The 14971-nt window shown below is 44.3% G+C and overlaps 1 protein-coding gene across 2 annotated transcripts in view; it reads right to left on the bottom strand.

Moving 5' to 3' along the window:
* Positions 1-256: 256 nt before the first annotated feature.
* The window catches only part of LOC123757691 (protein amalgam), a 199510-nt gene continuing 184795 nt past the window's right edge, over positions 257-14971 (bottom strand). The window contains exons 4-9 of one of the 2 annotated variants that reach the window (XM_069327076.1): positions 13771-14144; positions 12105-12245; positions 10763-11129; positions 5144-5286; positions 2982-3203; positions 257-2753 (exon numbers count right to left, since the gene is read on the bottom strand). In XM_069327076.1, the coding sequence (XP_069183177.1) occupies positions 2748-2753; positions 2982-3203; positions 5144-5286; positions 10763-11129; positions 12105-12245; positions 13771-14144 (1253 nt within the window). In that variant the 3' untranslated portion in view covers positions 257-2747. The remainder of the gene's footprint in view (positions 2754-2981; positions 3204-5143; positions 5287-10762; positions 11130-12104; positions 12246-13770; positions 14145-14971) is intronic. The other variant, XM_069327075.1, reaches the window with a different exon arrangement.

Raw genomic sequence — 14971 nt, 5'->3', positions numbered from 1 at the left:
CTGTACCGCAGTTTACAGATCCTATACCACACCACACAGGTCCTGTACCACAACACACAGGTCCTGTACCACAACACACAGGTTCTGTACCACAACACACAGGTCCTGTACTACAACACACAGGTCCTGTACCACACCACACAGGTCCTGTACCACATGACAAAAGTCCTATACCGGGATAACATCAAGACCTTCAAGGATAACATGAACAGTCTTACGATAAAATAAATCATCTAAGGAAAATATAGAAACACGGTACATCATAGTGTTTTATTGACAAAAGTATCGTACACTTATATACAACTTAATGTTAACATCGTTATATTTAATGCATAAAACTGTGCCTAACGCGGGAACCTCGTCAGTACCATAGTGGCGTCATACCAGAATTTGGCTGTGTAAGAATCCAGAGTGTTTTAAGCTGTGACAGCTTAATAAGCTTTTTTTTTGGCTAAGGGTTCATCTCTAATTTTTCCGGCCATTATGGCAATTTGTTGTCATTCTTCTTTGATTAGTAAATGGTTTTTTTCCTTCTTGATTTCCGGCACAAGAGCACTTAAGTAATTCGCTAATTAGCATATATCTTATCTTCAACTTTATTTCACAAACAAAACTTTGTCCAAAAAGTTGCTGTGATCACATTCAGTACAGGGAACGTTGGCCATTTTCCCCTGGGTGTTATCTTTGTGTTATTTTGGCACTACGTTGGTGTTATCTTGATATTACGTTGATGTTATATTGGGGGTTACCTAGGTGTTATCTTGTTACCTTGGGGTTATATTGGTGCTACCTTAGTGTTATCTTGTTACCTTGGGATTATCTTGGCGTTACATGCCATCTCGGCTCCATCTATATTTTTGAAACATATATGGTCAGATTGCCTAGGAGTCTTACATATTAACAATTGTCAAGTGCCTTTTAAAATTGAGAATTTCTTTCATGTTCGTATGATATCTTGCTTTGTATTCTCAACATCTCTTCAGATGTCTTATTCACTCTTGTCCTGATTAATAACCTAATATTCGGGTAAGCTCTACCTCTATCAGAAGTCTTGTACAGCTCAAAGAAAAACTGTTAGTTTCGTCAATCCACGATACCTTACGGCTAGACATGGATTGTTAGCCTTCCGCAGCGAAGTATTCTCTCTCTCTCTCTCTCTCTCTCTCTCTCTCTCTCTCTCTCTCTCTCTCTCTCTCTCTCTCTCTCTCTCTCTCTCTCTCTCTCTCACACACACACACTCATATACATGCTGCTGCTTGCTATTGCTGTAGAGGGAAACTCCATACACAGTTTCAAATGTAGATATGAGCCCAGTAGGCTCAGGAATCTGTACACTAGTTGACTGACAATTGAGAGGCGGGACAAGAGAGCCAGAGCTCAACCCCCGCAAGCACAACTATGTGAGTTCAATTAGGTGAGTACACACACACACACACACACACACACACACACACATATATCCTAAGCTTCCGCTTGAACGAAAAAATAGTTACAAACAGTACTGGTTGCGGTCCGAAGACACGAAATCTTCTGTCTCAGTGGAAACAGCAACCATCAAATAGTCTACATCAATAACAAACTTATTTCCATCATTGGAGATAAAAGGAATTTAATCATCATAAAAATGGACAGCCATCTCACAATTAACTGAAATATCAACTCGACTGTACGGCTACCGCGAGACGACTGCCGCCATGGTGTTACAGCTGCTGCTGCTGCTGCTCCTTGCTGCTGCTGCTGCTGTTGGTGATGCTGCTGCTGCTGCTCCTTGCTGTTGCTGCTGTTGCAAGTTACTCGAGTCAAAAAGCCTTGAAAGGCTCTTGCGAGGAGGAAAATATTTTCGCCGCCAATTACTTTCAGGTGCATTTAGAAGCAGGCAGGCGTGAAGGCCGTGGTGGGAGAGCCCCGGCGGAAACACCAGCGTGCCCGAGGCTGTGCTCCAGGAAGCCTCGCACACACCAGCGTGCCCGAGGCTGTGCTCCAGGAAGCCTCGCACACACCAGCGTGCCCGAGGCTGTGCTCCAGGAAGCCTCGCACACACCAGCGTGCCCGAGGCTGTGCTCCAGGAAGCCTCGCACACACCAGCGTGCCCGAGGCTGTGCTCCAGGAAGCCTCGCACACACCAGCGTGCCCGAGGCAGTGCTCCAGGAAGCCTCGTACACTCCAGTGGGCTCCTGGCTTCCTCTTCACACCTCTCCTCTATTACAACCATCATCTAAATAAATAATTGACATATCCGGCCACACGAAACATCGGTGTCGTTTTCGATTGATGTTAGAGAAGGGTGTTTGCCTTTCCATTGGAGACTTTCGGCGCCGTGGAGAGGGGAAAACCTGCTGCTTGGGTAACAGCTTCTCCTCCCTGTATCAACCTACCCCGGCTTTGCGCTCTGGAGAGGCCACTCCAGACCGACAACCAGAGCGCAATTCCATAGTCTCCTGAGACTGACGGATGCCTACTACTAGGCTACATGCTGCACTTGACAATGGTAGAGAGCCAATGATGATCCATCAGTCACTTTGTTTACCCAAAACTCAACAACTTCCGCCATGGTGATTATTACAGTGTCCGGAGTTCGATATACAGCCGTGGAAATGTTTCACCAGACAGCTCTACTCATGACAGTACAGTCGGATTCGTGTATGCGAACGCGTGTTACATGAGAGTGAGGCAGAGAGCTGCCAGCAGCACAGACACGCAGAGCGCAGTGGCCAGTGGCGACGCTCTGCTCGTAGACTGTAGCACCTTCAGCGCTGAAATAATTACAAATTCAATTACATATAGTTAAAAATACTACATAATAGTGGAAGATATGACTGACTGTCACAGTCTAAAATATTTCATTACTGACAGTTTTTGTAATCATTCTAGGTTGAATTTAAAATAATGTTAATCAAGTAATGTGTAATAAACACAAATACAATGAAATACAACACGAACACAATGGAGAATAAGGTAGATAATAAAGCAAGAATAATTACATGAGCTTCACCTTTCCTGGTGGAGAAGGAGAAGCTGTCAGACTCGGCGGACCAACCATACTTGTTCCTGACTCTGACGACGGCCACGTAGTCGGAGGCCACCTCCAGGCCCTGGAGGTGGCAGGCCAGGAGCAGGCGTGACCCCTGCTGCCTCACCTCCGCCTCCCCCACCGTCTGTGACACCTTCAGCCACGACCCAGCCATCATCAGCGTCCGGTTCATCTGTCATAAACTCTACCTTAATACCTGTCCTCATACCACACCTGTCCTCATACCACACCTGTCCTCATACTCCACCTGTCCTCATACCACACCTATCCTGATACCACACATGTCCTCATATTCCACCTGTCCTCATACCACACCTGTCCTCATACTACACTTGTCCTCATACCACACCTATCCTGATACCACACATGTCCTCATATTCCACCTGTCCTCATACCACACCTATCCTGATACCACACTTGTCCTCATACCACACCTATCCTGATACCACACATGTCCTCATATTCCACCTGTCCTCATACCACACCTGTCCTCATACTACACTTGTCCTCATACCACACCTATCCTGATACCACACATGTCCTCATATTCCACCTGTCCTCATACCACACCTATCCTGATACCACACATGTCCTCATACTCCACCTGTCCTCATACCACACCTATCCTGATACCACACATGTCCTCATACTCCACCTGTCCTCATACCACACCTATCCTGATACCACACATGTCCTCATATTCCACCTGTCCTCATACCACACCTGTCCTCATACTACACTTGTCCTCATACCACACCTATCCTGATACCACACATGTCCTCATATTCCACCTGTCCTCATACCACACCTATCCTGATACCACACATGTCCTCATACTCCACCTGTCCTCATACCACACCTATCCTGATACCACACATGTCCTCATACTCCACCTGTCCTCATACCACACCTATCCTGATACCACACATGTCCTCATATTCCACCTGTCCTCATACCACACCTGTCCTCATACTACACTTGTCCTCATACTCCACCTGTCCTCATACCACACCTATCCTGATACCACACATGTCCTCATACTCCACCTGTCCTCATACCACACCTGTCCTACCACAAATGTCCTCATACCACACCTGTCCTCATACTCCACCTGTTGAGGGGGTATGTATTATCGGTATGCACATGTTGTATATATATTATACACACATATTATTCATATATTGTACATGCATTCGTGATTTAATCGAGCAACTATTATCCTTAATTCAATTTCATTCTTGCAGGTGATGGCATGTGTTTGGGAGACACATGTTTATGCCAGTGTTGTAAATATGTGACCCACACGCACGGTGGCTCACACACTATGATAACTGTGTAGTTGGGAGCATCGTAGTTAGCTCATGCGGGATTAATAACAATCTCAGTGGGATTAATAACAATCTCAGTGGGATTAATAACAATCTCAGTGGGATCAATAACAATCTCAGTGGGATTAATAACAATCTCAGTGGGATCAATAACAATCTCAGTGGGATCAATAACAATCTCAGTGGGATTAATAACAATCTCAGTGGGATCAATAACAATCTCAGTGGGATCAATAACAATCTCAGTGGGATTAATAACAATCTTAGTGGGATTAATAACAATCTTACACTTATTATTTTTTTGTAAAATATTATTATACATTTTAATATTTTCTGACTGATAATTTTCCGACAATTTTAGAGGGATAACAAGGTACCAAATTCCCAAAGACCTTTTCTAGGTGTGCAACTGAGAGGTGACTAAGTGATAGCTCACATACCAGGCTACCTAGAGACTATACTCACATGCCAGGCTCCCAGGTGACTATACTCACATGCCAGGCTCCCAGGTGACTATACTCACATGCCAGGCTCCCAGGTAACCATACTCACATGCCAGGCTCCCAGGTAACTATACTCACATGCCAGGCTCCCAGGTAACTATACTCACATACCAGGCTCCCAGGTGACTATACTCACATGCCAGGCTCCCAGGTAACTATACTCACATGCCAGGCTCCCAGGTAACTATACTCACATACCAGGCTCCCAGGTGACTATACTCACATGCCAGGCTCCCAGGTAACTATACTCACATACCAGGCTCCCAGGTGACTATACTCACATGCCAGGCTCCCAGGTGAGTCTTGCGGTACTTAATGAGGAACTCTGTGATGGGATAGTAACTCTCAGTCTCCCAGGTGAGGGTGTACCTGTGACTCTCCCCCCCTATGGGGCTGCTGGTCACCTGGGGAGGCTTGGGCAGACCTGAGGAGAGAGAGCAAGATCAATGAGAGGAGGGAGAAAGAATGAGGAAGATATATGAGGGTATATGGAGAGTGAGGAAGACAAATGAGTCGAGGAAATCTGAGAATGACTGACGGATCAAAAAGTGTAATTAAACAGAGTCCCTTTTACCTTTGTCTCATTATTTACTTTGTAACGTATGATTATGTTATGTTATTTGGTCGAGTTTAATGGTTTTCCATATTTTGTATAGTCTTGGTTACAGCAGTCGGTTTGTTGGCAGTGTAGTGTTGTAGTAGTTGTGACGAAGCCTGGAGCAGGGCAGAGAGGTGAGGGAGGCCGGGGGTATAGACCAGCTCGGATGTGGGGTGTGTAGAGCGCGGCGCTCTGAATGCGGAGAAGAGCTGTGTCCTATTTAAAGGAGTTAAAAGTACAAGAACAGATGCATTCGAACTAGGCACACCTCAAGGTGGTGTCCTAAGCCCTATGCTCTTCAATATACTTATGCACAAACTTATCCATGACATACCTGTACAACCTACGGAAACAGTTATATGTTATGCTGATGATATTTGTATTATGGCACACAGTAAACCAAGGCTACAAATGTTACTTGATACATTCTCCAAGAAAGTAGTAGAATGTGGCCTCATAATCTCTGTTGATAAAACAAGGGTTCTTATTCCCCATTCTCTTCATGCTAACTATACTATTAATGGAGTGCCCGTGGAGACTTGTGAGTCTTATAAATATCTTGGAGTCGAGGTTAATGATACAAATCTCATCAGCAACCTGCGTAAAAAACTTGTTGAGCGTCTTAAACCTCTCAGAACTCTTGTTGGCAAAGGATTTGGCATTAACATAAAATATGCTCGTAGTTTTTATATTGCCTTTATACGATCTGTTGTTGATTATTATGCCTTGCATCTTCTTAATTTTTCTCCTAAACAATTACAAGGCCTAGATGTAGTACAGAATGATGCCATGCGCATCATCCTGGGTTGTCCTAGAACTGTCAGAATTGTTAACATGAGAAAGGAACTAAACTTACCTTCCATTTACGAAAGAATAGTTCTACTTAGTACTATGTTTTGCGCCAAAACTTTGAAAAATAATGGTCCCCCCAGCTCTATTCAAATTAAATTGAGATCCATTCTAAACAATTCTGACTGTCCCCTCAATCCGCCGCAAAAAGCTCCCTACAGTGTGTGGCTCAGTTGTTGTGCCTATAATCTTCAGAAACTGAATGTGTCTCTTAGCCCTGATAAAACTGTTCACTATATTCCCCCTTGGAAAGATGTGGAGGTCTCTCTGCATTATACTCCCATCAGTGTAAAACAAATGTATAACACTGACATTTTGAGATGTATAACATTAGAAGCTATTGACAGTCATCTTCAAATTCTCAAACCGACTGAATCCTATGCCTTTACTGATGGCTCTGTGCAGTTAGGCACTGGTAGAACAGGTTGTGCATGTGCAGTGTATAAAGGGAATGAAATGATCATGACTAGTACACAGAGATTGAACAACTGGGCAAGCACGACACAGACCGAGCTATTGGGTATTTATCTAGCCACTGAATACCTTAAGCTCAATGGTGGTGGAGTTATTTTCTGTGACTCTAAAAGTGCTCTGCAGTCCTTAAATAACCCATCACAATGTATGTCGGAAGTAGCTTGTAATATTAAATGGAATGTAATTTTTGCCGATGATAATAATTCTTGTATAAAATTTGTGTGGATCCCATCCCATGTTGGAGTTGAAAAACATGACTTTGTAGATCAATTGGCCAATGAGGCTTGCAGGAAAGAAAACATTGATTATGACTTTGGACTATCTAATGCAGTTATTAGAAACATACAAATTAAAGAAATTAATTCAGATTTAGAAGAACTAAGAAATGCACAGAGACCTGAAAGCTGCAGTATTAAAAGTTATGACAAGTTCTGTAATAATAGGTATTTGTATGGTCAGCACAGTAACCGGACCAGGCAATGTGATGTAGTAATTGCGCGAATTCGCCTTGGCTATAGACACATCTGGCAGGTTAGTGAGGCTGAGCCACTACCAGAATATTCAGATTGTAAACTCTGTGATAAACCTTTAATGCACTCACTAGAACACTATATTGATGAATGTGAAACCGTAAAGGACTTTAGACCTCCTGGCCTATTGTACCACCAACTGTGTAACTATTTTATTGACTCAGGTGTTCTGGACGACATCCTAACAATTTACCCAAAATTTGCTTGTCCATTTTAAAGAATGAAGAACAATTTCTATTTATACTCTAAGCTGCATCACTTATGAACCCATCCCTGCCCTTGTGTGGCAGTGCACAATAGAAAGTTGTTGTCACATATTCACACATTAAAACATTGATTGTAACCGTGATATATATGTGCTTCAGCCTACAGTTTAGACCTATTGTCTTATGTATGACCCTCTGTCCTGCGTGACAGTGAATACTAGCATTAACCTCAATTTAATAAGACTATCAAAATCCTCAGATTAGGCAAAATTGTAATTAATTTTGTCAATAAAGATGTTAATAATAATAAGTGCGGGACGAGAGCGTGGAAGCTCCATGTGGCTGGAGTCTGCTATGTGTTGAGGCTGAAGAGTTTTGTGAGGGTAAGAACTGGACATTTCAAGTGTTACATTGTTGTTGGTGAATGTTGTGTATGTGTGATAATATCTCTCAAGCGTCTGTACTGAACCACTCTTGGAGTTAGATTGATGATTGATTGATTGATAAAGGTTAAGCCACCCAAGAGGTGACACGGGCATGAATAGCCCGTAATGATGATTATTGTTGCTATAGATTCAGCTACTGGGAACAAAATGGATGATTATTTGCTATCGATTATTTATATAACGGGTCCACACCTCACCTGACCATCCTCTAGTAGGTTAAGAAATACTGTTAACTGAAATTAGGGAAGAGGTATGAATTTGTCATTAGTGGACTAAGTAGAATTAACAGACCTATCTCATTATCTGCACATAAGCTATAGCAACTTAAAAAGTGATAAAGTGCATACAACATATATCTTATCAAAATGAGCTTAATTATACATAAATCTACAATTAATCCCCCAATTAGAATATTAATTGGCATGATTAGCTGGCAGAATACACGCCCAGCCACCAACTGGTATGAAGAACACCCAGAATAGTTTAACTGTTCTTTAACATCTCTGGATATGCCTCTTCAATGTTTGACTTCTTTATTCCACTTTCAAGATCATGTTCTTACGTGTTTATACCATTCACGTTTGAGAATATATGACAGACTAATTATAAAAAAAAAACTTGTTAAGCAAATTATATTTAATTTGCTTGAAATTAAAAACAAATTTCGGAGTGGCGGGTGAATAATTATTAATATTTCTTAAATAATCTAATTTAGGCCTACTCTGACCAGCCTATGTCGGAGTACCCCAGACCATTTCTGTTACAAATTTGAGCAAGGCTAGCCCTAAGCCTCAGGCCTCCAACTTTTGACAAACTGACATTTTTTCTTATAAAGTATAGATAGATATCTATAAACTCTCGTGACCGCATAGGGAATCGAACCTCGGCAGCCTGACTTACCCCAATGGTTAGAGCAAGGACTGTGTCATAGAGGGGGGTGGGGGGGGGGTCGACCCCTAATGGATAAAGAGGACTCAGCTTGACATGGCAGGAGGAAAAAGTGTGTGTGTGTGTGAGAGAGAGAGAGAGCGAGAGAGAGAGAGAGAGAGAGAGAGAGAGAGAGAGAGAGAGAGAGAGAGAGAGAGAGAGAGAGAGAGAGAGAGAGAGAGAGAGAGAGAGAGACAGAGAGAGAGAGAGAGAGAGAGAGAGAGAGAGAGAGACAGAGAGAGAGAGAGAGAGAGAGAGAGAGAGAGAGAGAGAGAGAGAGAGAGAGAGAGAGAGAGAGAGAGAGAGAGAGAGAGAGAGAGAGAGAGAGAGACAGACAGAGAGAGACAGAGAGGCAGAGAGAGAGAGACAGAGAGAGACAGAGAGGCAGAGACAGAGAGACAGAGAGAGAGAGAGAGAGAGAGAGAGAGAGAGAGAGAGAGAGAGAGAGAGAGAGAGAGAGAGAGAGAGAGAGAGAGAGAGAGAGAGAGAGAGAGAGAGAGAGAGAGAGAGAGAGAGAGAGAGAGAGAGAGAGAGAGAGAGAGAGACAGAGAGAGAGAGAGAGAGAGAGAGAGAGACAGAGAGAGAGAGACAGAGAGAGAGAGAGAGAGAGAGAGAGAGAGAGAGAGAGAGAGAGAGAGAGAGAGAGAGAGAGAGAGAGAGAGAGATAATGAACGCATATCCTTCATACTCAGGGAACTAAATATTTCATATGCATTGTGCTATTTTTGCAACATTTCATACAATATTTATCGGAAATGAAAGTGAAAATATACAAATCCGATTAACCTGTAAATGGCTTAATGATCATTACAGAACAACTGTAATCTGTGACGGGTGTGTAATTCATGCCAGGTGTGTAACATATTAACCATTACATATTCAAGTTATGTCAGGTGTGTGGAAGGTCTGTAACATCAGTCACAAGTAGAACACGTGCAACAAGCACAGAAGAATTGCACTGAGCTCGCGGCTCAGTTGATAGAGCATTCGTCTCTCATTCCTGAGGTCGCGTGTTCGAGCATCCTAATGCCCTGCCGAATGTAATATTACCATCCACTATATTGTGGTTGACAAGTTATATGACAATATGGCTCTCCTAATTATTCTGGGCTCAAGCGGCAGGCATCCAATGGAAGGCTTAACAGTTGGGCAGTGCTTTGGTGCCTCTGAAATCCTTTCCTATTGTGGCTAGCTTGTGGCTCAGTCCATAGAGCACTCCTTTCTCTCATGCTGGAGGCCGAGTGCTCTAAGATCCTAGTGCTCTTTCCTGAATGAAAAAGGTGGAGAGTCTCCAGGTATGTGTGGATTTGTGACGTCAGATGTGCAGAACGAGCTACGTACGGAGAAACGTCTCAGGAATTTTGATAGTTCCTCCTGGCTTGGAAAGGACTTTCTCCCAAATAATACTGAGGCCGTTCTAGGTGACTGTCATGAGTAGCGGTGGTTACTGATGCTTGAGAAGTGCCAATGATGCCTCTTCTTGCTTTTTGCTAGTATAGGCCGGGGCAGGGTATTAAATGCCTCCCATTACGGTATAAGCTGGAGGACCTCACAGCCTTCAAGATAAGTGTAAAGCTTACCCCGTTTAGTGTTTAACGTCCACAACACCTGTCATACAGCTGTATGGCAGGTGTGTTACAGAAGCACTCGCCTGTCAGTTGTGTGACAGCTGCAGGAGAGACCCGTTCCTTGTCAGCTACTTGACAGGAGCGAGAGAGAGAGAGAGAGAGAGAGAGAGAGAGAGAGAGAGAGAGAGAGAGAGAGAGAGAGAGAGAGAGAGAGAGAGAGAGAGAGAGAGAGAGAGAGAGAGAGAGAGACAGAGACAGAGACAGAGAGAGAGAGAGGCAGAGAGAGAGAGACAAACACTCACCTGTCATCTGTATAACACCGTTCATCTGGCCATGGATGTTCTCGGCTATACAGACGTAGGCGCCGAAGTCCTTCTCCGTGACGTGGGCGATGGTAAGTGTGTGACGATGAGGGAAGTGGCTTTGGCTGACGTGGGGGTCGTAGTAGGCGGCGGCGGAGTGCCCCGAGGGCAGCAGCTGGTGATGCTGCCGCGTCTGGTGGTGCTCCTGCTGCTGCTGCTGCTGCTGGTGCGGGAGGTGGAGCTTGGTGTCCATCAGGTTATCGGGGAGTGGGTGGCCGTCTCTGGTCCAAGCCACGTCTGGGGGCGGGAGACCGTGCACCACACACACCAGTTCGACCTTGTCACCATCGCCAGTTCGAACCACAGCCTGGAACAATAGGAGACTCTCAGTGCTCTGTAGCTATGGTCTTCCTCACAGAATTCAGTGCCTTGAGAGGATAGAATTATCTGCACTGAACGGGCATTGTGAAATACCAGCTCTGAGTGGGCATTACAAAACCCCTGTCCTGAATCTTAGTTACATGAAACACAAATAATTGTGTTGAAGCCAAAGTGCTGTTACAAGGATCATAACATAATTTTGTATTTTTCAAAATACGAAATAAGTATTTCCGAATACTTTGTGTCTGTGGTTCTGTGAATCTGTGTTTATGCGTATATGAGTTTGTGAGTCTGTGCTTCTACAAGTTTGTTCTAATGTGTGCGTGTGCCTCTGTGTTTGTTGACCAGACAATTGCCAGGGAAGGCCTATACCAGGCTGCAAGATTTCAGGAACAAGTGAACTCGTCAATAGGCTGCAGGATTACAGGAACATCTGCAATCATCAATAGGCTGCAGGATTACAGGAACATCTGCAATCATCAATAGGCTGCAGGATTACAGGAACATCTGCAATCATCAATAGGCTGCAGGATTACAGGAACATCTGCAATCATCAATAGGCTGCAGGATTACAGGAACATCTGCAATCATCAATAGGCTGCAGGATTACAGGAACATCTGCAATCATCAATAGGCTGCAGGATTACAGGAACATCTGCAATCATCAATAGGCTGCAGGATTACAGGAACATCTGCAATCATCAATAGGCTGCAGGATTACAGGAACATCTGCAATCATCAATAGGCTGCAGGATTACAGGAACATCTGCAATCATCAATAGGCTGCAGGATTACAGGAACATCTGCAATCATCAATAGGCTGCAGGATTACAGGAACATCTGCAATCATCAATAGGCTGCAGGATTACAGGAACATCTGCAATCATCAATAGGCTGCAGGATTACAGGAACATCTGAAATCGTCAAGAGACTTCCAATCAGCGACCCGAGGGCTACTCACCCGCTCTGTGGAGACCTCTGGCGGGTACTCGACGGTGAGGGAGACAGCGGCCGAGGCGGGCTCGCCAATACCGTTGTCAGCAGTGCAGAGGTAGGTCCCCTCCATGTGTCTCTCCACCGCCTCCACCGTCAGCCTCGGACCCTGCGGTGGGGGGGGGGGGGGAAGGAAGCTCGAGTGAGAGGAGAGATCAAGGGAGCTGAGTGACACTTGAGGATGTTCTCAGGGGATATGTATACACTTGAGAGATGGGATCTCTTTTTTTGGTGTATATACACTGAAAGTCTTGTGTAGTCCAGGACTCTGTACAGGACTAAAGCTTATTAAAACAATAAGCTGGTTGCTTATTAAGGTGTAGTGGTGGCCTTAATAACTCTCTTATAGACGTTGATAACCTCAAATACCCCCCCCCCCCCCTGAGGTTGATGGACCTTAATAACCCTTCAGTGGTTGGCAGACCTTAATAACCCTCCCGCGGATCATTTGACATTTACATTTTCATTTTAGATCTACATTTTCTGAAACATTACTTCCATCCTTGGAGATATTGAAGCTAAGGACCATTATCGCCTTGAAGTACAATATTCTGTCTTCACCGGGAAACAGCGGAAGAATTTAGGAAATCGCTATAAGAGCTTTGCATTATCCTTTTCTTTAACCTAAAGTGAAAGATTTAATATTTATTTATTGAACGAAAACATATGGTTCTTGGTAAATAAAAAGAAAAATGGAGGCGGGTTGGTAGTGGAACAATGCCACAGGTGTTTGTGGGAAGTATATTACAATAATTACAACACCTGCAGTCCACTCAGACAATATTCGCCCCTGCGAACAACGGACACATATATTTCAACTAAACATGATGGTGTTGCTAACACCTTCAGAACCGATCCATTACAAAGCAAACGAGATTTGGAAACTATATTATTGGTCCAACTGAAGCAAAATGTCCTCTCATGCGTTGAATTTGTAACGTATTGCAAATTCAGACTAAGTACTCCCACATTCATACTATTTGACCAATTCTATGCTTTTCAATATAAACTCTGGAAATCTATAACCTGCAAAATTATTTGAGGGGAAAACTTCTTTATAATCATAAAAAAAGTTGCAATATACAAGGGATCATATATTTTATCCTAAGGACCACTTATGCAAGGGGAAAAAGTTACGAGAAAATATATTACTGGAAATGTAAGTTAAATTGTAGAGAATGAGACGTTCCTCACACCAGGGAAGGCGAGGGTCTCTCGTCTCATCACAGATACTCACACAACTTTCATAATGCATTAAAACATTTGTTCTGTAGAACACATTATACAGGTCCTGTAGAACACATTATACAGGTTCTGTAGAACACATTATACAGGTTCTGTAGAACACACTATACAGGTCCTGTAGAACACATTATACAGGTTCTGTAGAACACTATACAGGTTCTGTAGAACACAATACAGGTTCTGTAGAACACACTATACAGGTTCTGTAGAACACTATACAGGTTCTGTAGAACACATTATACAGGTCCTGTAGAACACATTAAACAGGTTCTGTAGAACTCATTATATATTGTTAAGAAAGTGTTTGCAACCCCAATTACACCATTTAATTCCCAGCCAGGAAACCTTCGCGCGGGAAGTCCCTTGAGCTAGTGGGCCTCAACACTTACCTGATGAGTTCGCTGACCCGAGGGAAGAGGACCTTCCTGGCGGGTCCAGCGTATGGTCGGTTCAGGGTTGCCCCTGGTGGAACACTCCAGGGTCACACTCTTGCCCCGAGCCACCCGCTGCTCGGGGGGCACCAGCGCCCTGATGGTCGGGGCGTACTGGACATCGAGGGTGTGGCGAAGCTGCAGCGGGGGCTCCAGGTCGATCTGGCAGAGGAAGGCGCCGGCGTCCCGCGGGCGGGTGTTGGTGATGGTGAGGCGCGACCCGTCGACCGTCACCCGCTGGTCTGGGGTGACCTTGTCGCTCCCGACGGACAGTAGTTTCTCGCTGGCACCGTTGGCAGGCAGCTTCTTGATGATCACCTTGTTCTTCCCTCCTGTGGGCAGGAACGTCGGTCAGGTATGTGGGCCTGCGGGTCGCTCCAAGCAACAGCCTGGTGGACCAAACTCTCACGTCAAGCCTGGCCTCAGGCCGGGCTTGGGGAGTAGAAGAACTCCCAGAACCCCATCAACCAGGTATCAACCAGGTATCAACCAAGCCAGGCACTTGAGGGTCTAGTAAACATTATTCAACCACTTATTGCATTATCGCTCATATCTTTGTCCTACAGTGGCAGACAGCAAGACAGGGTTATCAATGTTCCCATAGGGCCTAGGGCAGACCTTCCCCAGGATGCAACCCACAACAGGTTCCCAACTCCAAGGTCCCAATTTACTGCTAACTGAACATAAGCATCAGGTGAAGGGAAACGTCGCACAGGCACTTCTCTCCTGCTACAGAAATTGAACCTAGGACCTTTTAGTAAGTTTGCGTCATGTATGTTTACATACAGTTAGTTAACTTTGGTCTAATATCTACCTATTGTGAAGGCATGGTCCAACTTATAGGCCTAAAAGAAATGAATGCTCGCTGACCGAGATATCTTTTCGAGTGTGCTAAAGCCAGTGTGAAATGATTGCTGACTGAGCGCCTTGTGTTGTAATGGCAGGCTATATAGTGTGTTTAGGCAGTTGGGCCAGGCCGAAAGCTTTGAAAATACTGGTCTTGAACATAACAGTAAGTTGTTACAGTTACAGTTGATGATCTGTATTGAGCACTTTCTTCCTTCAGTAGCGAAGGATACAGGATGCTCAAGGCTGAGGAAGCAGCCCAGTGATGTATGGACACTCACCGTCAAGGAACTGCTCGTTTGATATTGCTAAA

This window comes from Procambarus clarkii, chromosome 19 (genome assembly GCF_040958095.1).
Source record: "Procambarus clarkii isolate CNS0578487 chromosome 19, FALCON_Pclarkii_2.0, whole genome shotgun sequence".
Lineage (NCBI taxonomy): Eukaryota > Metazoa > Arthropoda > Malacostraca > Decapoda > Cambaridae > Procambarus > Procambarus clarkii.
The sequence above is the reverse complement of the archived record's forward strand: the minus strand, read 5'-3'. Positions and strand labels throughout refer to the sequence as shown.